Source organism: Nicotiana attenuata, chromosome 8, assembly GCF_001879085.1.
Source record: "Nicotiana attenuata strain UT chromosome 8, NIATTr2, whole genome shotgun sequence".
Taxonomy (NCBI): Eukaryota; Viridiplantae; Streptophyta; class Magnoliopsida; order Solanales; family Solanaceae; genus Nicotiana; species Nicotiana attenuata.
Window position 1 is genome coordinate 31,568,179 of NC_031996.1, and position 21,442 is coordinate 31,589,620.

Here is a 21,442-nt window from a genome sequence, read left to right on the forward strand (position 1 = left end):
TTTCAGGAATTGAAAGATCGTTGAAAATATTATGGCAGAAGGTTAGTACAGAATTCCTAACTATGTGCTAGTATCTTTGATAAAAAAAGGTGTATACCGTCTGGGCCGGGTGCCTTAAAGGGTTTGAAGGAGAAAATTGCACGGGAAACTTCAAAGTCTTTTAAGGGGTAGTCCAAAGAGGAGAGAGATCTAAGTTGTCAAAGCAAGTTTGAGAATTTTGGATAGTCCCTAGAGGTGTTTCTATGTGGACAGTTTGAAAGGCTCTTTGGAAATGTTGAGTAGTATGACTTAGAATTTGAGCTGGGTCATAAATCCAATTACCCTCGCTATCCTTAAAGAATGAGATGTTATTTTTTCTTCTACGATTTACTACACTTAGATAGAAGAATTTTGTATTGGCGACCCCGTCGTTGAGCCAGTTTAAAAGGGAACGAATTTTCCAATAATCTTCCTCTATTTTTAGGTTGTTGTTATAATAGGATATAAGATCATTTTCTAGAAGGTGGAGGAACTGGCTAGTTGGGTAATTCGGGGAGGATTGGATTCCTTGTAGTCTTGCAAGGATTTTTTTTCTTCTTTTTATTAGAGTCTCCGAAGGTGGCTTTTGCCCAGAGTGTAACTCTATGTTGAAAATAGTCTGTGGCTTCAAGGAGGTGTCTATCTTGCCAGGAGTTTTTGACTATAGTGTCAAAACTCCGTGTGATAGCACCAGTAGGTTTCAAGCCTAAAGAGTTTCTTACTAAAAGGAGGCCCAAATCTTTTAAATTGAAGAAGAATTGGGGCATGATCTGAGTGGGTTCTCAGGAGGTGGGTGACGAAAGCATCGGGGTATTGGTTGATCCACATAGTGTTGGCAAGACATCTATCTAATCGTTCTAAAATTAGACCACCGAAATTTATTCTACGGTTAGTCCAAGTTTATTTAGAACCTTTAAAGCCTAGGTCTATTAAAGTGCAATAATTCACACAAGACCAAAAACGAGAAGACCGATTAGTATTAATAGGTCTGCTTCCCCATTTTTTATTTTGGGATGGGATCTCATTAAAATCCCCTCCCACTAGCCACGACCCTTGAAAAGTATCAGCTATGGCACAAAGGCTATTCCACAGATTTTTACGCATATTAAGGCATGTAATAGCATATAAAATACTAAGAAGACAGGGAGGTTGGATAGGAGATACCTGGAGCATCGCATGGATTTCTTGGTGTGATCTGCTTACGAGATTTAATGTAACTAGGTTCCCATACCAAAGAACCACAATCTCTCCAGCATGGCCTATGGCTGGGACCTCCAGCATATCAGTAAAGTGGAACTCATCACGGAGAGGTGCATGATCAGACATTTTGGTTTCCAATAAGGCAACCATGGCTGAGTTATGAGTGTGAAGCAACTCTCTAAAATTCCTTTTAAATTCATCATTGTCCACACCACGGATATTCCAGACAACTAGACTCATTGGGCTATTCATTAGGGGATGGCTTGAGTTGAGGTGACTGTTCCCTACTCCTTCGTGTAGGAGATGAGTGAATTGCCTCAGGGATGGGCTCAATACTACTGCAAAGTTCCCTGTTGCTTGTAGAATTAGAAGACGAATGTTTATGGAGCATTTGTAAAGTGCTACTGGACACCTGAGAATGTATTTCATGTCCTCCATTTCTTGGAATAGCATGAGAGATGCTTCTCTGATGCTTGAAATTTCGATGAACGATCCCCTGACCGGTGGAACTATTAGTTCCTCTACCATCTCTCCTGGTATCACTTGATCCTCTTGCTCTTGCTCGTTGGGAGGGTGCTGTTGATTGTGGATGTCCATGGGGATTGGATCGTGTTGGGGGATCAGTTGCCATGGGTAAAAGATTGGGTGATTGGTCACTTGATTGAACGGAGTGAAGAAGGGGAGTTGGTACAGTAGTTCCATGTTGTTGAGTGGGTTGAAGTGATGCAAAAGATTCCAATGGGCTTGCATGTTGTGGAACAGTGCAGGCACCATGGTTGGGGCTAATGGGTCTAGGACATCGGCTAACCACATGTGATTTATGTAGTTCCCCATTGCTAGGGACATCCCTTCCGAAATTAGTTGTGCTAGGAAGTTCGGCTTCTGTAGAACAATCCATACTTCCTGACCATTGATGATCATTGGGAAGAAGGCTGCATGGCCTTGTAGACCCTGTTCTATCCAGGTTTGGGGGTCTTGGTTGGGATTCGGTGGTGGTGACACAAAGGTTGGCAGGTGAAATGGGATTTGAGGTGGGAAGGGGGGAAGATTTGCCATTGATTTCCTTAATAGAAGTTATGAGAGAATTTGTGTTTTGAAGAGAATGGTGTGGCCGGACAGTGTATTTTGGGGTGCAAGATATAGGAGGAGGAGTAGAGTGTAAAATTGGTGCTAAAGATTGCAAATCTAATACTAAAGATTTTGCATGCATGGGAGGTTGGGAAGATTGGGGAAGTGGGTTATTAGTGATTGGTGGGATTGTGGGCATTGACATTTGGCTAGAACCGTTTTCCAAGTGTTGTTGTGATTCTTGGTCATTAGAGGAAGAGGGGGTATTATGCGTGTAAAGAGGTGGATTTGTGAGATTTGAGTTGGCAAGTGGATTAGGGTTATGTTTGCATAGAATGGGGTTGCCACTTGTATCCATATGAGTGGCATGTTCAGTGGGGTCTATGATGCACATAGGAGTTAACGGATGGGAATATTTGTCACTGGGAGTGGTCGACTGTTTTCCATCTGAGTTGGAAGATAATTCCTGAATTATGAGTGAATCAAATTTATTTGAGGTGGGCATTAAATCCTCATCCTTTTTTGTAGGAGGATATATTTTTTTAATATTGTTAGGGTCTCTAATGTCAATATTAGTTGGAGCAGCAGAGGCATTTAAAGCTTTGTAAATTAATTTCTGAGAGTTGAGATACTTACCTGTTGCCGCATCATAGATTTTACATCTATACTGTTGCCTGGTAGTACATTTTTTGTTAAGGAATTCTTGCGTTTATTTTCAAAAGGTTCTCCTGTTCTTTGGTTTCTCCGCCTGTTGAAGGTGACTACATGTCATTGATCCTCCGGTGGGGGGTGTGGATTGCTCTCATCAGTGGCAGAGTTTTGTGCCTTGTTGTTGGATTCCTGTAGTTGCTCTGATCTTGTTGATATATGCGTGCATGTGGTAGTTGTGTGCCCAAGGTGGCCACAGTTCTTGCATAGAAAATTGACTCCTTCATACACAAGCTGTTGAAGGTGTGTACCAATTAGTATGCATGTTTGAACTGGCTTATCTAGTGGTAGTTCAATACAGAGTCGCGCATATCTGCCTCTGAGTGTGGAGCTGGTGCAAGCGTCTATCTTGAGCAGCCTCCCTATAGAGTTACCAATTTTTTTCAGTATTAAGCCATCATAGAATTCCGTGGGGAGATGGGGTAGACGAACCCATACTGCCGTATGGATTTGTTTTGCTTTGCCTGGCACGAAATTTGGCTCCCACTGTCTTGTTGAGAGGAAATAATCATTGATGAACCATGGACCGTTTTGTAGGGCTAGGGACATATATTCTTTTTTGGAGAATTTTACAATGAAAAAAATCATGCCCCAAACCAATTAGAGGAAACGGTTCAGTGGGTTTCTATATCTTTGTGATTTTTTCTTTTAGATATTGATGTTGGATTCTTTTCCCAACCAACTTAACAATAACAGAGTATTTCCATGGTGCATACATCCTACTCCGGTCAGCAGGTGTTAGCGTGATTTTTTTGATCTCTTTAACACTGGAAGTGGGAGTATTTAGTTTGGTTCCTGTGATCTCTTTATCACGGGAAGTGGGAGCATCTAGTAACATAAGATCTACGTTTGTGTCACTTTGAGAGTCTTGAAGGTAAGAATTGGTAGGGGATGGGGGATGTTCTTGGATATTTTGGTTGATATTTGCCATTGATTCAAAAGCTAGTAGCTTTTCTTTGAATGAGGGGATTTGGACAATTTGTTCCCCACGCTGGAGTTCATCGGGAATGTCAGGGGGTTTTGGGGGCATGTGCAGAGGCGGCTCCCCATCGGAGTTGATGATGGGGTCTTTCATTGTTTTCTACGCCAGAGAGAGAGAGAGAGCTAAAATTGAGACTTTAATATCATTAAGACATTCACCTTAAAGATTCCTTTAAATGCTACATTTTATCATTGCACTATTTGTTACAATCGCTAACAATGCCATAGTCAATCGTCACGACATAATTATCATCATCAACCAATTTCACCAACAGTTACCTCTATCATTAGCCTATATCGCACAGCCATCAACCACCTCGACCATCAGCCACCACTACGAACCTCCTCTACCGTCTGCCTCTACCGCGTAACCATCAATATCAGTCAGCACCACCACACACTTGGAAAGATCAGTAAATGTCAAATAGGGATGGCAATGGAGTGGGCTGGAGGGGGAGGGGGCGAATTTTGTTTGATACGGGGCGGGGCGGGGCGAGTTTACTTTTATGCGGGGCGGGTCAAAGTAATTTTTTTAATTGTTAAAGCGAGACAAGGCGGGTTGCGGGTTTAATGCGAGTTCAATGTGGAGCAATTTGGAATTTTATTTTTTTGAAACAATGCAATTATTTCAACTACAATTTCAGATTCTTTTTTACTAGCACGAATGCTATTTTGATTTATACTTAACCAATTTGCATAAGTCTCAATAAAATGATATTACTTAAGTCAAGATATCGTATTAGTAATAGGAAATGATAGTAACCCATTTATTTGAAAGAAGGCGTAATACTCTCTCAGTTATATATTTATGTGATTCTATTAAACTCTCCATTTTATAAAATAATAAAATTTCAAACTATTTTATTTTAGAAAAAAAATAAAGAAAGAAAAACAACTTAAGTGGAGTAGGGCGGGGCGGGGTGCGTTGAAAACTGAAAAATAATTATGCAGAGCGGGGTTGAAATTTTTATGGATTTTGCCAAACCTGTCCCGCACCCGTACCGCCCCGCGCACTGCCATCCCTAATGTCAAAGATCATTAAGTGGTATCTGCCTTCAGTACGTAGGAGTAAGGTCTGCGTACACATTACCCTCCCGAGACCCCCATCTATTGAGACCATATTGGGTCTGTTATTGTTGTATCAGCGTAATATACACATATTAAAATCAGGTTTTGGGATATACCATTGTAATCACCGAGAATATAACAAATTCAAATCTTGGATAACACAATCAAATTAAGAATAAAAAATCCAAAATGTGGAACTTTGAACAACAGTTCCAATTAAACTACAGTCCAGAAGCTAGTCTCAAGACACTGCTGATTGCACAATTATCTTATTAAAATGTGAATACAAATAACAACAACAACAAAATAACATATATGATCGTTCGATCACCTCTTCTTTTAATCCCAAAAAAACACGAATTAATCCGTCCTTAATTCATGATCGCGACGAACATGGCAAATGCAGCAACAATCAAAGCAACAAATTTGGAATCAGGAGCAATCCAAGAAGCAGCAGAAGGAGCTGCAGGACCATTTGGAGAAGAAGGTGAAGGAGAAGGAGATCCAAATTCAGGCAAAACATTGATAGCCAATTTCATTCCCTTTTCACAATGTTTGCCAACTCCACAAATGTACCATTTTTTGCCTGTTGTTGTGAGAGGAATTACATCATTTCCTGAAGTTATGGGTGTAATATCATTACTTGGTGTGCAGCTTTGGAAAGCAGCTTGATCTGCTTTATACACATTGTGAACTTCTTTCTTGTACTTAAAGACTGCAACCACAAAAATTTTGGTTTAATAAACATCCCAAAATTACACAGTTAATTTATATCATTGTATACCAAATGTACTATTGCTTATATTAAAGTGTGCTCTTTCCATGAGTATTAATTTTTTTAAATAAGATTGTCACACAATTCAATAACGAAGTAGATGTTGTACTGAATTCAAGGTCTAACCACCCATTACGAAATATACGTTTGACCATGAAAAAGAATTAGGTCTGCACATAAGGGCAGAGGCACAGATGCAGGAGTTCAAGAGGATGGTGCACTGTTGCATCTAGAATTTACATTTAACGGGTTAAACTTTAGTATCTTACCATGAACTCACTACACTTTTAAAATTATAGTTTCAAAATTATATTCTTTTTGAAATTTTAGTAAATTTCAAATATTTGTATACTTCATGCCAAAACAAGATTATTCGGAGTGGGATTTGAACCGCTAATTTCACTTGTAGAGGTGCACCCAATAATAATTACACCATAGGAGTCTTTAAGCACGGATGCGCACACACATATATTTAAGTAATTTTGAAGAAGTATAACATTATATACATGGTTTAGGGAGAAGAGTATGGGTTCATGTGAATCCATATTCCTCAAGCTGGATACGAATCGTGTTGAAGATCTAAGTAAATTAAATTGTATTCTATCTAAACCTTAGATGATTATACGTTACAGATGTTATGAGAGGAGGCTAAAGAACGTACTGAGCTTATCTCCAACATGGAATTCTTTAGTGGCAGCCCAAGCGGTGTAGTTAAAGTCGAGTTTCCAACCTTGATCATCACCAACCAAATGGTCAGTTGCCATTGCTGGAACAGCAACCATTCCAACAACAACAACTAGTACAATCAACAAAGTTGTAGAGGCCATTGGGATTGAAAGATTTATTGAAAAAATTTGGAGTGTAGAATATTTGTGAATGCTATAGATGATATGAAAGTGGTGAAACTAGGGACCTATTTATATGTTGTTAATTGCTAGTAAAATTAGCAAGCCAGCCGGCTAATAGCGGCATTAAATCTTGACAATTTCACAATCTCCACGACTTTGCCTAAAGAATAACACCGTCTAAGCAAAATTATAAATGGAATATGTATATATGGATTGTAGTCTGTAGATACGTTAATTACAATGACTTGGTCTATTGTTTTGGGATCGCTACCTTGTGCCTAAACTAATTCCTGCCGACTTTACCTCTCTTTTTTTAAATTTCTTTCTGCCAATAATATGGGTGGAATGATTAAGTATGCTCCATTCTTGTAACAAAATCACTCACTTTTATAATCAATAATGGTACTTTATCTATCAAAATCTATTTTATTACTTCGAAGTTGGAACAATATGCTACGGAGCAGGAGCTACAAAAACAGTAATTAGAAATTGGGTAGGTAAATAAGATGCTGTTTAGTGCCTACCTAACATAAAATGGAGATTTTTCTAAGTCATATTTCACACGATAGATGTACCATATATTTTGCATCATGTTCTATTCGGTAATTAATTTGCCTATTGGCTTGTTAAGCAAGCTACCTTGATTCGCCATCGATTTGGATTCGTTACATCAGGAGCTCATTTCGTAAACGTTGAACTCTAATAAAAATGGGGAAAGTATATTGAAATCTCCTTCCCATTTATGATTTAACTAGTGACAAAAAAACAAGTAAATACATGTGGAGCATGTGCCTACAAAAGTTGGAGGCATTTACTGGACTGGGCCCTTATCAACAAAAAAACAGTTATTGGATTGTCTGAAAGGCCCATATTACTACAATGTTTCGAGCCCAATTCTTCATGTACAAGTCCATCCTTAACAAAAAAAATTGCAGAAATGTGACACTTTTTGGAGCGGTCTTTAAAGTTTGACCCCGCGAGGGGCAATACTTATTAAACTTGAAGTTCAGCCCGGGAATAAAAATTCAAGGCCATCCTATTTGTGTACTTCACCCATCCTTAACTAGGGGCAGAACTAGAGGGTGCAAGGGGTTTCCCCGTCGCTAAAAAAATATAAAGTAGATATTAAATCCCCTATTCTGGCTCTGTTGTCCTTAACCCAAAACTCAGGAAATACATCATTTGTCTAAGCTGGAATATGGACATGCTGCATGATGTTACAAATAGCAATTATGCCAATGTTTAAAAAAGATTCAGGTATATGCTTAATAAAGACTCTCAAGTGAAACTTCACCACTCATACCATGAGGCTGTATTGGCTGCTGGTGCTGTGGCCAAGCATTTAATGGACCATGATGAACAAATTCAAAATCCATATCACAGGGTCATGTGATATGTGCTTAGCCAAGATTTTCTTTTAATTTTATTTATTACATGGGGGACCGGCTACAGGGAAGGATGGTAATTGAAGTTTCTAAAATAGGAGCAGAACTATGTGGTTCAAAGGAATTCACTTGAACCTCCTTCGTCGAGAAATTATACTATGCAAATAGGATTAAACCAAATTTGTTGGTATACATATAAATTATTGCTTAATGAAGCTTCTATGGGTGGATCAAGAATTCCTTTAGGTCGCAAGTTCGAATCCCAAGTCTAGTATTCTTGCGATATTTGAAGTTCCCTTATGAAGAAATTCTAGCTCCGCCACTAATCTAAAACATATATTTTTTGACCCATAGGCTATGACCATAGGTGGTCGTAATCAAGATTCAACTACCATTTGAACTCACTTCCTTATGGCACCCTAGTTGTGAGGTAAGTCCATAGCCAATGCCACTTTCTTATTACACTGACCCTTCTATTTTTGGTTTAGACCCGTGAAATGCAAGAAACTGTGTCTCTCAAATGTAGAGCATCACTTATTTTTTTCAAACCATAAAATTAGACATTGTCATATTCATCAATACTTCTTGTAATGGTTTCTTTATAAACCACAAATTGATTGTTGAAGTCATACTCACGAGAAACCCTACTAAAAAGCTACACTTTTGCACGTTTACTAGCTACAATTTCCACTTAATCATCCAAGTTGATAACCACCACCTACACAAGTTCTTTTTCACATTTCTCGTGATCTATCCCATGTTTGACAAACCATAAAAAAAGCTTATTATACCAAGAAATAAAGAATACTCCATATTTTGTCGACTTATCGCTAACTACAGAAGGTGGCAAAATGAATGTAGGATCAAATTCTGTAGGAAACCATCTAGTTGACATTCATGAAGTCTTGCATGAAGAGGAAGAAGATAAGGAAGAAAACAACAACACTTCTAATATGGCTGATAAATCGGACAAGCGATTCAACAGGCCTACGAAAAATAGAGAAATGAAAAGGGCTCCTAGGAATTTCAGCAGGCAAGTGTCACTAGAAACAGGCTTCTCTGTACTCAATGGAGAGACTTCTAAAGATAAAAATGAGAGAAAAGTACTTGGAAGAAGTGGAAAGAGTTTTGGAGGATTTGGTGTTGATGGAACTGGTATTGAAGCAAGAAATAAAGGGGATTTTAGTATGTTCAGGACTAAATCTACTCTTGTTAGACAATCATCAAAGATACCACTTAGAAAAGACAGTGGAATTGATCTTCAGAATAATAATGTTAAAGGAGGAATTGATGAAAATATCAATAAGAGTGTACCTGCTGGAAGATACTTTGATGCCCTTAGAGGACCTGAACTTGATCAAGTCAAGGTATTTATCAACTTTTCATTTCCAAAACTTCAACGATGAATGCATAAAATTGTTATGGTTTTTACATTGGTGGAAGGGGAGCTTTAGAGCAACGGTAAAGTTGTCTCTGTGTAACCTATAGGCCACGGGTTCGATCCATACAAGCAACCACTAATGCTTGCATTAGGGTAGGCTGGTTACACCACATCCATTGGGGTGCGGCCCTTCCCCGGACCCTGTGTGAATGCGGGATGCCCTCTTTCTACACTAGCAACGTAAAGAATTTTACACTTTCAATGTATTTTAACTTGTTATAGCAGGTAACATGACATCATTTTTCAGGTTACGAATCCTACTTTTTATGGATTGTTACTTGTAGTTATCTTTCAGATGATCTGATATTGTGCATTATTTTGCACTGTCAGTGCATAGATGTTAACTCAGTTGTGATTCAGCATTACTATCTTTTCTGCAGGATTCTGAGGATATTCTTCTTCCAAAAGATGAAAAATGGCCTTTCCTGCTTAGGTTCCCTATTGGTTGCTTTGGTATCTGCCTAGGTCTTAGCAGTCAAGCCATCCTCTGGCGTTCTCTTGCTCTAAGTCCTGCCACCAAATTCCTCCATGTTCCACTTTTCATTAACTTTGTGATTTGGCTGTTAGGTGTGGGGATTCTAGTTGCAGTTTTCACAACCTACATGTTCAAATGTGCACTTTACTTTGAAGCTATAAGGAGAGAATACTCTCATCCGGTGAGGGTCAACTTCTTTTTTGCTCCATGGATTGTCTGCATGTTTTTAGCCATAGGTACACCACCTAAAATAGCACCAGGCACTCTTCACCCTGCCATCTGGTGTGTATTCATAGCCCCTATCTTCTTCCTCAATCTCAAAATCTATGGTCAATGGCTTTCGGGAGGGAAAAGGCGTCTTTCTAAAGTAGCCAACCCATCTTCTCATTTGTCTGTAATTGGGAATTTCGTGGGAGCCATTTTGGCTGCTAAAGTGGGATGGAAGGAGCCTGGCAAGTTCTTGTGGGCTATTGGTTTTGCACATTATCTTGTGGTGTTTGTCACATTATATCAAAGGTTGCCAACGAGCGAAGCGTTGCCTAAGGAACTGCACCCTGTTTATTCCATGTTCATTGCAACTCCAGCTGCAGCTAGCATTGCTTGGGGTGCTATCTATGATGAATTTGATGGCTTGGCAAGGACATGCTACTTCATTTCATTATTTCTCTACTTATCGTTGGTTGTGCGTCCCAACTTCTTCAGAGGATTCAGGTCACTTTCTTATCCCTGAAACATAAGAGAACTGCACAAAAGTTTAAAATTTTGAGAAAAACATGTCTTGGACTCATAATTACTAATATCTTGACTATCTGCAGATTTTCAGTCGCATGGTGGTCTTATACTTTTCCAATGACCACAGTTTCAATAGCATCCATAAAGTATGCAGAGGAGGTTCCTTCTTTCATAACCAAGGCTCTGGCTTTGGCCCTTTCGTTCATGTCGACAACAATGGTCTTCATATTATTTGTCTCCACTCTTCTACATGCTTTTGTTTGGAAGACCTTGTTCCCTAATGATCTTGCCATTGCCATAACAAAGAAGAGGTACAACAAGGATAAGAAGCCTTTGATGAAACGTTGGACAAAACAGTCCCCTCTTTCATTTGTCACATCAATAAGGAAACATCATTCAGGAGACAAAGAGTCTGTCTCTGATGAGGAGAAGTGATAGCAAATCAATAGTGCTGCATAATTGTAGAATATGGTACTTGGCGGCAATATATAATCAAGCAATTAGTTCTGAAGACAACAAGCAGGAGACACGAAGACATTGCCGCTACTGGGAATGAGAAATTTCAGATGCAGTGACCAGAAAAAAGGAAACAATTAATAGGTCTAGTAGCCTTTCCTACCATCATATAGTCATTTTAGTCAAAATATAATCCCATCTGTCAGAATTGTTCAATATCAGTAGCCAAAAATGAGCAATCTATTGCATTTGTAATTATCTAATTTTTTTCAGGCATTTGATACACAATATAATTAATCACTCAAAATCTTCCAGCCTGATTGTAGTATGCCACCAGACAACAAACTAACCACGTCACTACTTATAAATGTCGATATCTTCAGAGCTCATAAAAATTACTCCAGAGTGTCACATTCAGAAGCTACTACTAGGGGTAACACAGCAAAATCAAAGAAAATTGATAAATAAAGCTGAACAGCTCCGACTAAACAACACTTGCTCATTTTTATTCACATGATGACACGGTGATTAACATCATCGTTTGTATTTGACCTTTTACATGTGTAGATATTGATTTTTACATAAAAAATTATAAAGCTGGGGTGTACATTAACACACTTGACAATTTCAGACAGGTTTTATGTACTGCATCGCTACATCGTCTCAGTCTGCCTTTTGAATCAAGCAAAGAGGGTTCATCAACACTAAGAAATGTGCTGCATTATGCCTCTACCGAATGCCCAAACTCCTACAAGAATTGAAATATAGGTTAATGGGATAAGTTGGATCATGTAAGAAGATAAAGCAAAACTGTCCCAGGGCTTTGGTCGAGCATGTCATGGGTTCGAACCCTGCCGCAAACAAAAGCCTACTATTTAAGTGGATAAGGGTAGAGGGGCGAGCCCAGCGAGTTCCTTGGACTTTCAAACTGTGCGCTCGCCACTGGCCCTCTGGATTACTTGATTATCAAGAAAAAAAGAAGAAAGAAAAACTGTGTACCTGTTGATGATGCTAGAGACTTGACAAACTTCAGTCATCCCCACATCACTACCAAACTGAATTGGCTTTGCTTTTAAGATCAGCTAGTTTAGCCTTCTCCGTGTGTACTATCTTAAAAGAAGAATTTTAAGCTGATTAAAGTTAACTGTAAACATGATACTGAAAATATTGCTGCTTGAAAAGCTGATTAGAAACATGAATGGAGATGGAAAAAGCTAGCAGCCAGGGAATAAAAAGAGTTTACCTCATGGTTTTGTTGGAAATAAGCCCATCTATTTTCTTTAGAGCCCTTGTACCAAAAAGACGTACAAAATCAAAAATCAGTACACTGTTTAATTAATTAAGATCAGAAAAAAAAAATGGAGAAATAAATGGAACCTTTGACTGAAAGAAGGATGGTCTTTGTGCTTTCAACTGCACTCCAGCAGGTTGGGGCTCAGATGTAAGAGAGAGCTGAAAAAAACCATGAAAGATTTATCACAATTTGATGATCTACAATGTAAGAATACAAAAAACGTATGGTAAAAGCTGCAATATTGTGTCCAAAAGAACATCAAACCATGTAAAGATGTAAAATACTCAACCATATTAAACAATCAAAGTAAAGAAGCAAAATATTCAACCTTATTAAACAGATCAATTGGCGGATTATGATGAATCCTCTTTTCAGTATGAAAATTGAACTCCTGTGGCAGAGGCAAAGCAATTCATGCGTCATTATTGGAATTTCAAAGATAACAATAACAACTGAAAAGACTAGACATCTCTGGTATTACCATTGGCACTGTGGTTTCCCTCTTGGTGTTACGGAATACTCCAATATCTCCTTTACTTGATAGGATCTATATAAAGCAAATAGTTGTTCAGTTCCCAGAACTCCTTACATAAAATCTTCCCGAATTTTCTTAACGTACCTTTTTATTAAGGGGAAGAGCTTTAAAGTTGTAAGTTGATGTAGATTCCTCCTGCTTTGGAGCCTCTACATGATTAACTCTGATAAACAAAAGTTCCCATTTCTTAGTCATCCACACCCTTAAAATAATTTACATTTACAATCATTGACCTGTCAATCTTTTAACTGAAAAATAAATAAATTAAAAATGTAACAACGACAAAATAGAGAGGATTGTGATAACAACATAGGCTGCTATTCAACACAAATACACATAAATATATAAGAGATACAATTCCACAAGTATATCAAGATTCACCTTCTGAATTCTCTATTTCCACATTCCATGATTGAATTATTAATGGGTTTCTGCAACACCTGCAAACAGAACCTTAGACTTCATCAGAACTGCAATTTTGTGTAATATTGCAGGCTAGCAAAACCATAATTGGAAGAAGCTACCAACAAAGAGGGAAACACTACAAGTTCCCAAATCTGTGATGGTTGTTGCCACTAGTCATTTTTCCATTTCGCTGGGTCAGCCATTTAAGCTAAATCAGAAGTAAAGTGTGTATGCATAAGCATAATACGTGATAAGAACTGATATGTTTACCTTGTTACTAGTAGAAGAATTGGCCGCAGAAGTTGAAACGGCTGAACGATGTTGCACGGCTCTCTCTGACGTCTTCAGGTGAAATTCCTGAAAACCAATGTGTCAAGAGAGAAATTTAAATTCACTTAGCAGCAGAATTATGCTTAAAAGCACTACAATAAGTGAAAATTCAGGGAATACAAGTGACTATTTCCCATAGTCATCTAGGCCAGACAGTATGATATGAATGGAGCTGGTAATTTAAGAACGGACAAGAAGCAAAGACACCAGTCTGATTCCTTACTTGAAACTGCGGAAGTCGTGGATTGCTTCTTTTTGGAGGCAAAGAAGGACCTTCAAAGATCTGTGAGATAGACAGTTGTCAACAACATGCAGATGAGGCAATGGCCACTAAGAAAATATGCCTACTAACTTTTTTATTCAGTGGAAGAGCTTTGAATCTACGGATAGCTGTCGGCGCCAAATTTTCTGCTTGTTCACTAACCTTTGGCCTGAAATCGAAATGTCATGTTAACATATTGATGATGGTCCTTAAAGACGGTATAAGATAACTGAAACCAGTTAATGAAATCGACCTTGCCCTTTGTGCTCTATGAGTTGTTTGAAGCTCAGGCTCTCTAGGAATAGTTATTCTGGGCTTAGCCACTGTGTTGTTGCCATCAACTTTTCCATCCTGCAAGATCGTTCAACATGTGTGTCTGAACTCCAAACCCAGTCATCGCCAAAAGTTCTTTATGGTTAAACGTCTATAAACCCAGAGCTCTAGACTAGGAATTCCCCAAAACTTTGTACTAAAGACATTCTTCAGCCACTCAAACATGGGCCTGGCTAATGGTTGAAAACTAAGGTATATATTAATAGTGACATCATTTATGTAAAAATACGGGAGCTTGCACTTTGAACTACTATATCAACAATAACCATCATAGCTATGGGGAAAATATATAGAAAAGACACGATCAAATGAAACAGCTGAAGAAGATTCCCGACATTTTCATATAAGGGCATAAGGGAAGACTTTGTCAACTAAGGAAAAGATATCACAGGTAAAGGGAAAATATAGAGGACAGACAAGACCAAAAGAATGAAAAATAGAAAGCCACTAGTGTTTAATTGCACCTGAAGGAAAATTTCTAACTTCTTTCATGAGCAAATAAATAATAGAACAGGGAGAAAACACTTACTCGCTTAGGTGCCTTATGAACAAAACTAAATACAGGCTTTGCTTCGGCAACCTGTAAAGCAGAAACAGATATTTTTCATAAAAATGAGCAATCTTTTTCTTTGATAAGGTAAAAAAAATGAGAAATCTAACATCAGAGAGATGCCAAAAGTCCACAGACGAGGAAATAGACTTGAACATCGGAAAGAGAGAGGATGCCTAAGTGTTTTCTGACGAGATTGCACAGCTGGAAAAGAACTTGGTCAACTGACTAGATGCGAAGACCAAGAAATGTTTCGAATTTACTTTTTGCGTAAGGGTCGTGTTTTTCTTCCAGTGAGAACAAACTAACTCTGTCTACCACTTCTTTTAATCTACTCCAATAATTAGAAATGTCAAAAATCCAACATGTAACACGCTTCCCATGTAAATTCTCAACTTCTAACTTTTATTCAATTAATTAGCAGAAAATTTAACTCCAAAAATTCATCAACTTGATCCTGGTAACGGAAAAAACACCGCTAAAGTGCAAGCAGAAAATTAATAGTTATTGAGACTCATTATTAGTATGGCACAACGAAGAGAAGCAAAATCCAAAGGGCAAAATACCTTCCGTAGATGACCACTCTCAAGTTTTTGTCTCTTGGCAGCTTGAGTCTCAATCACAGCAGAATTTGTTCCATTCGTCTCAACCAAAAATGTGGGTAACCTAGCATACCGGAGAAAGAGGTGTTTCAAAGAGATCACATACCAGTAAAGTATTTAGCAGGGCCAGTGATGAGGTCCTCTGTATGATCAAACAAGATTTATTCACAACCAATTACATGCAAAGTGGCAAGAGTTTGCTCAGCATTCACTAAAAGGTGGAATATAAAAATAAAATAAACACATTTAAATCTCTTGTTGTTCGAAGATATTGCATGTTCTAACTGTTCAAAAACTTTTAAAAAGATCACCAAGAAAGCACTACAAAAGATTTTTCTTTTTTTTCTTTTTTTTTTTTTTTTTTTTTGCACTTAAACAGAGCATTCCAAGAAAATCAGGAATTCCAACCTCGATTCACCAACTGGACGAAGTGGGTTTTGTTTGGCTAAGTGACTTGCGGTTGGTTTCATGAGGGTTGAGGTCCTGGGACAAGATGGCTTCCCTGAACACTTGGTTTTACCTTTTGTGGTATCTTTAGCCATGTGATTGTAGAATGTCAACCCTGTAAACCAATGGCACCAAATATAAATGTGAACCTATCAAAGTAAAAAGACACCACAAACCTAGTGCAATATGGTTGCCTGGCGATACTGCTGTACAATCGGCAATACTCATTCACATACATATACATATCATTTAAACGACCAACTTGAGTTGTGAAAGCACAAGAACAAATTCTTAATTTTAAGAGTAGAATATTAATCATTTGGGAGATATTTCTTTAAGCTAAATATTAAAAGTGAAACATTTACTATTGTCAAATTAGAAAGTAAAAGCACCTGAAGGCAGCTGTCTTAGTTGATATAGAAGTTTCTCGGCATTGCTAATTTCTAAGTTAGCAGAATGTCCTGCATTGTTCCCCTCGCCTTCTGTAAAATGAAATCAGATTGAAAACTAGAGCATATCAGTATGAAACCTCTCTTTAGTGCATGGAGGCATAATGATAAGAACAGCAGTATTCATTATAAGCAGCTTAAGGTAGGACCTAGGAGTGGTCCTCTTTACATGCACGTGGAGGCTAATGAATCATATCTTCAAAGTTAGAGGGATTTACAGCAACAAGTTGCTCTGGGGATAGGTTTGAATCAGAAAATAGAACTGGTAACAAAGGCGTGATTATGGGAACATCAATTAAGTTTCAGCATCAGGTATATCCATGCTTTTACGGATCTTATTTAGCACAAGAAAATGAGTGTTTACAATCTTATTTTTTATGCATTTTTTACCATTTTTAGATAGACTAATCCTTCTGTAAGATTGAAAAGCAAAGTGGGTCATACCAAGGGTCAAAGGGAGTAAACAAGAGCAAGTATTATCAACATCGGTGCAAGAAAGTTGTAGAGAATTACCAAAGTAAGACTGCTATATTAAAGTAAACAACTAGGAGAAACAGTTCCTCTTTTGAGAGGGGAAAAAAAGTCTACATAGAACAGAGGGACCGGAAGTGATAAATGAACCAGCTCATCAGCACCGGATGAAGGAACAGTCATATGCTCCCTTAGCATCTTGTAAGAAATAACTTCTATTATAACTTAGGCTTTGAAGAGTCTCGATCAGTATTAGTGAGGGAGCCAAGAATTATAACAAGAGGATAAAAAGAATGTCAAGATGCCACATTTAGAATTCTCGAACCACTTTTGCCACTACAACTAAAAGCTTCTTTTCTTCAAGGGGATTCAAAAATTTGTATGCATACAAAAGTATCTGCTTTTACCCTATTGCGGAGTGTAATTTCAGATGAAGTCAGCGTAAAGAAATAGCTTGCATCTCAGCAAAGTTTCAGTCACCACATGCAAAAATATGAAAGATTCAAAATGATTATGAACTTCTAAAAGCAAATGCTCAATGCCAAATTAAAGAACATATTAAATTTCTGGTATAACAGCAAACCATAAAATTCAAGTAAAATAAACACCTTTTATTGCACCAGGAACCCCTTGCTCGACCTCTATATCAGAATCACTATCTGATAAACTCATGTTTTCATCAACTTTGGTTTTCGGAGAAACATTAATGCTTTCCAACAAATCATCCGCCTTCATAATTAACCTAGTGACAAAAGCTTAAACAACACAGAACAAATATCAGTCATAGTGTCACAATTTTCAAATTTCATTTTACTAGAATGAGGTTTAACCTAAGTAATGTTAAGCAGATCCTTCACCAAAATTAAAGCAAAAAAATAAAAAAGGCAAACCAGAAGTGTCATATAATGCTCAATACATCAAAGAAAATAGCATAGAGGAGATTCCAGCTCTTTTATTAGAAAAAAAAAACTCAAAATAATTCCCATTTTGACAGATTACTTGGACGATACTAACTTTGAGTTTGTCACACCAGGTGTTACTTCAATGAAAATGCAATTAGAATCTGAAAATCGATAATATTTCTTCTAAGTCTAGTTAAAAATATAATTTTATTTCTCCATTGATATTTACAATACATTAACACTTCCACAATATGTAGAAAGGTAGTAACCATGCTAAAATAAATATTTTTATTTTTTAAATAATGACGTTTATATAAATAAAAAAAAATTAAAAAAAAAAAAGATGAACAGGAAAAGCTAAAAAACTTTGTCCGGAAAATGCTAAAATATAAAATATATAACGTGAGAAATATAGCATTGGCATTATCGCAATAGTAGAGTTGATCCTACTGTGACTTGTAAGAAATAGCTAGAAATGAGCAGGAAAACAAAATATAAGTTCTGAAAAATCCAAAATTCAGCACAAAAGAAAAGAAAATAAACATTGAGTATAAGAAAAAGCAGAAAAAACGTGACTTACGAGAAGGAGGATAGCTTCCGGCAGATTCAAACCAGCTCTCAGCTTGACGAGTCTCAGGCAAAGACTCGTCACGGCTAAAATCAAAGTAACGAGGCGCATCATACTCGTAATCGAGGTCAATCTCCACTACCGTAAACGTATACTCAACCATATCCTCCATCATCTCTTCCTCCATTTCAAACACACACTCAGCGTGATTTCTCACACAGAAACGGTGATCTCGAGCTGCGAGATTTGAAAATAATAGAACACTGAAAAAGCCCTAGTCAGTGTATAGAAAAACGAGAAGAATTGGAAGAATATAAGGGACGTAACGATTTTTCATGGAGATTTGGGATAGGGAAAAGACAGAGGAAAAGAGTACTATTTAGCAGTAAGTAGTGAGACTGGTTAGTAGCGGCGAGGCCACTGATTGTGTTCAGAAAGATCCGAAATTTTTGAAAAGACGGGTATGGGTGGTCCGATTAGGTGAGATATAACGTTATAAATCTTTTTCTGCTTTGACTATTATGCCCTTCTATATTATTTGTCAATTTTGTTAACTTAAATTTGCAAGTTATTATCACTACCTCGTTTCATTTTGTTGATATATTTTCTATTTTAGTTTGTATTAGGATTGCTGAAGAAAAAAAATTGTATTTGGAGTGTGAATAGGTTCGTTTCTCGTGATGGAAACAACACGACACTACATAAAATTAATTTGTTTAAGCGTTGGTTGTACTAAGACATTTAATTCTCCGTATTTCAAATCTTAAACTTAATAATAATATACAAGTAATTTCAAGCAATATTTATAAAACTTTGTGAGGTCAACCATATACAAGGAGGAAAAAGAATCCTTCTATATCGTATTGCTTGAGATTGCTTGTATGATTTTATTTTATTTTATTCGTGGTTTATTTAGTATTATATTTTTTTATCGACAATGTTATGATTAGCCTTTTTTTTTAATCGAGGTTACATGAGAAACAACCTCTTTAACTTCACTACCCTCCTCAGACCTTATTTGTGATATTACAATGGGTCTGTCATGGTTGTAATTTAGTTTCTTTTTCATTGTAATTGTTTAATCACTTTTGAAACAATCACATTCAAATTCTACAATAATTCAAATTTTCATGCCACTTACTTGTTTATATACTTAAGGAATTGTTTATAACATAGAGGAAAATAACAAATTCATTTATCAATCTTAGTCTTATCGTAAATAGGAGTTGATAACATCCAAAAGTCTAAAGTGGGAGTCCCAACTAAGCATGAATCGGTGGCAACATTGGTAAAATTGTTCCTAGCGTCTTATGTTTTTTGAATCTCTTGAATGACGATTCAATATAAATATACCGAATCTAAAATCAAACATCCCAATCAAAAATTTCCCAAAAAATAATTGTTAATTCGTCACTTATTCCCATTTTGAATTTGTTTTCTCTTTTTCTTGTTCTTGGGAGGAGAGTGGTGGGCTTGTTTTTATACAAACTTAAAGGGGTAATATTTTCCTTTCAATACATAATAAAAGTATTTGTAATTTTCAATTTTTCAAAGTTGGAAATAGAAATTCAAAGTTTGAGAAAAGAGTCACTTCTTCTTTTTTTCAAACTTTGCAAACAAAATTTTGAAAATTTGCAAAAGAATTTCAAACAATTTTTTAAAGAAACGATAAAAACCTGTTTTCAATTGATAACTGATAAACTAATTTATATAGCATTAATTAGAAGGACATTGAAGTTCAAAAGTGGAGAGTATCTATTAAATCATTCTAAAATCATGTAGAGCAGTGACAAGTAATTTTCAACAAAAAGTTCCAAATTATCATTTGGTGAGACTCAGAAAATTCAGAAAAAATGCGTCTGTAGTGTTGAATTTTTGAAATTTAAAACGAGATGGGGATTGGATTGTCATTTTGGGGGGCAAATAGGATAATTTGTTTGTCTTTGGGCAGAAAAGGCAATTCTCATTGGAGTTTGAGCTCTGTTTCGGGCGGCTCAAAACTGTCAAGCGAGTCTGAAAACTTTGACATTTGTTAACTTTTAACCCCTCTTGTTCAATTTAATTGCAATATTATCCCTAACGGTTTGTTCGTTTGTCAGGTCTTCAACTGGGGGTCCCCCGGCTTCTGCAGTTCAAATGAAAAGTATTTTAATTTTCAAGAGAGAGATTGCTAGTATTATTTTATTATATTACAGTTTAATTGAATATTGAAATCTTGAATATTTATTTGACTTGTTTGAAAAAAATATTAAAGTATTATTGTCGATGCAAAATCCAACAATTACGCGAAAGGACACTGATAACGATAAAAAATTAATTAAAATGAGTATGATAGAATTAGTGAGCGTTTGGACATAAGAATTGTGAAATTTTTGGAAAAGAATGAATTTTTCAAGTTAAAATGGTATATGAAAATTAGAGTTGTGATTAGACATGCATATAAATTGGAGTTGTTTTTAAATTTTTGTGAGTGATTTGGAGCGTAGTTTTTCAAAAAGAAAAATTCAAGTTGAATTTGAAATTTCATAGTCATACACTGATTCCTGAAAAAATTAAAAATAAAAATCAGAAAAAAAAAAAAATATATATATATATATATATATATATATATGTATATATATATATGGCAAACGGCCTCTTAAAGAATAATAGGCTAAAAATGGAGCTCATTGTGTCTTTATACATATAGAGCCCGTTTGGCTTAGCTTATTTAAAGTAGCTGATAAGCACTAAGTGCTGAAAAGCATTTTTTAATGCTGGAGCTGATTTATTAAATAAGCAGTTACGTGTTTGGATGAAAGTGCTGAAACTAATATTAAGCAGCGGAAGTGTTTGGTGAAAAAAGCTGAAAAGCATTTTTTTCCTATTAAAATGTCTTAAATGCCCTTAAAGTTGTTTATTACATGATTTTCAATTCCTGAATGATTCAAAAACAAAAATAATTTATGACTCAATTTAATATTTATGCAAAATTTATTAGATTAAACTATTTTCAATAAAATTATATTGTGATAAGCTAAAATACAATCATAAGCTAAAATAAAACAATTAATAATTTGAATAAAATTCATTACATTATAAGGAATAGAATAAAGAATAGTCGTTTGGCTCATATTTGAATACAAAGAATAAGAGAAAT

At 36.5% G+C, this 21,442-nt stretch overlaps 3 protein-coding genes across 5 annotated transcripts; 1 reads left to right on the forward strand and 2 right to left on the reverse strand.

Moving 5' to 3' along the window:
* LOC109231840 (stellacyanin-like) lies at positions 5,265 to 6,750 on the reverse strand. Its single transcript, XM_019397464.1, has 2 exons — positions 6,480 to 6,750; positions 5,265 to 5,758 (listed from the first exon to the last, which is right to left on the reverse strand). The coding sequence occupies exons 1-2, from the start codon at positions 6,643 to 6,645 to the stop codon at positions 5,415 to 5,417; spliced, it is 510 nt and encodes a 169-aa protein (XP_019253009.1). The 5' UTR covers positions 6,646 to 6,750; the 3' UTR covers positions 5,265 to 5,414.
* On the forward strand, positions 8,758 to 11,847 carry LOC109231187 (guard cell S-type anion channel SLAC1). 2 transcript variants are annotated; one of them, XR_002068767.1, is made up of 4 exons: positions 8,758 to 9,418; positions 9,873 to 10,678; positions 10,783 to 11,299; positions 11,787 to 11,847. XR_002068767.1 is itself a non-coding variant. In XM_019396766.1 (3 exons), the coding sequence occupies exons 1-3, from the start codon at positions 8,903 to 8,905 to the stop codon at positions 11,132 to 11,134; spliced, it is 1,674 nt and encodes a 557-aa protein (XP_019252311.1). In that variant the 5' UTR covers positions 8,758 to 8,902; the 3' UTR covers positions 11,135 to 11,455. The 2 variants fall into 2 exon arrangements, 1 of the variants encoding a protein (XP_019252311.1); XM_019396766.1 differs by lacking the exon at positions 11,787 to 11,847 and having other exon boundaries at positions 10,783 to 11,455.
* On the reverse strand, positions 11,621 to 18,744 carry LOC109231188 (protein TPX2-like). 2 transcript variants are annotated; one of them, XM_019396767.1, is made up of 18 exons: positions 18,316 to 18,744; positions 17,442 to 17,588; positions 16,306 to 16,395; positions 15,875 to 16,028; positions 15,431 to 15,530; positions 14,844 to 14,894; positions 14,235 to 14,332; positions 14,072 to 14,150; positions 13,943 to 14,002; positions 13,660 to 13,746; positions 13,366 to 13,424; positions 13,069 to 13,147; positions 12,931 to 12,996; positions 12,778 to 12,840; positions 12,533 to 12,607; positions 12,399 to 12,443; positions 12,155 to 12,265; positions 11,621 to 11,903 (listed from the first exon to the last, which is right to left on the reverse strand). In XM_019396767.1, the coding sequence occupies exons 1-17, from the start codon at positions 18,488 to 18,490 to the stop codon at positions 12,203 to 12,205; spliced, it is 1,491 nt and encodes a 496-aa protein (XP_019252312.1). In that variant the 5' UTR covers positions 18,491 to 18,744; the 3' UTR covers positions 11,621 to 11,903; positions 12,155 to 12,202. The 2 variants fall into 2 exon arrangements, with proteins under 2 accessions (XP_019252312.1, XP_019252313.1); XM_019396768.1 differs by lacking the exon at positions 11,621 to 11,903 and having other exon boundaries at positions 12,160 to 12,261.

Excerpts from the sequence above, each read along its gene's own strand:
- LOC109231840 (XM_019397464.1), bottom strand. The coding sequence starts at position 6,645 with ATGGCCTCTACAACTTTGTTGATTGTACTAGTTGTTGTTGTTGGAATG. Across the intron at positions 5,759-6,479 it reads CCATGTTGGAGATAAGCTCA|TCTTTAAGTACAAGAAAGAA; the intron begins GTACGTTCTTTA and ends TTGTGGTTGCAG.
- LOC109231187 (XM_019396766.1), top strand. The coding sequence starts at position 8,903 with ATGAATGTAGGATCAAATTCTGTAGGAAACCATCTAGTTGACATTCAT. Across the intron at positions 9,419-9,872 it reads CTGAACTTGATCAAGTCAAG|GATTCTGAGGATATTCTTCT; the intron begins GTATTTATCAAC and ends TCTTTTCTGCAG. Across the intron at positions 10,679-10,782 it reads AACTTCTTCAGAGGATTCAG|ATTTTCAGTCGCATGGTGGT; the intron begins GTCACTTTCTTA and ends GACTATCTGCAG.
- LOC109231188 (XM_019396767.1), bottom strand. The coding sequence starts at position 18,490 with ATGGAGGAAGAGATGATGGAGGATATGGTTGAGTATACGTTTACGGTA. Across the intron at positions 16,029-16,305 it reads ACTAAGACAGCTGCCTTCAG|GGTTGACATTCTACAATCAC; the intron begins GTGCTTTTACTT and ends ATTGGTTTACAG. Across the intron at positions 13,148-13,365 it reads GGAAATAGAGAATTCAGAAG|AGTTAATCATGTAGAGGCTC; the intron begins GTGAATCTTGAT and ends TTTGTTTATCAG.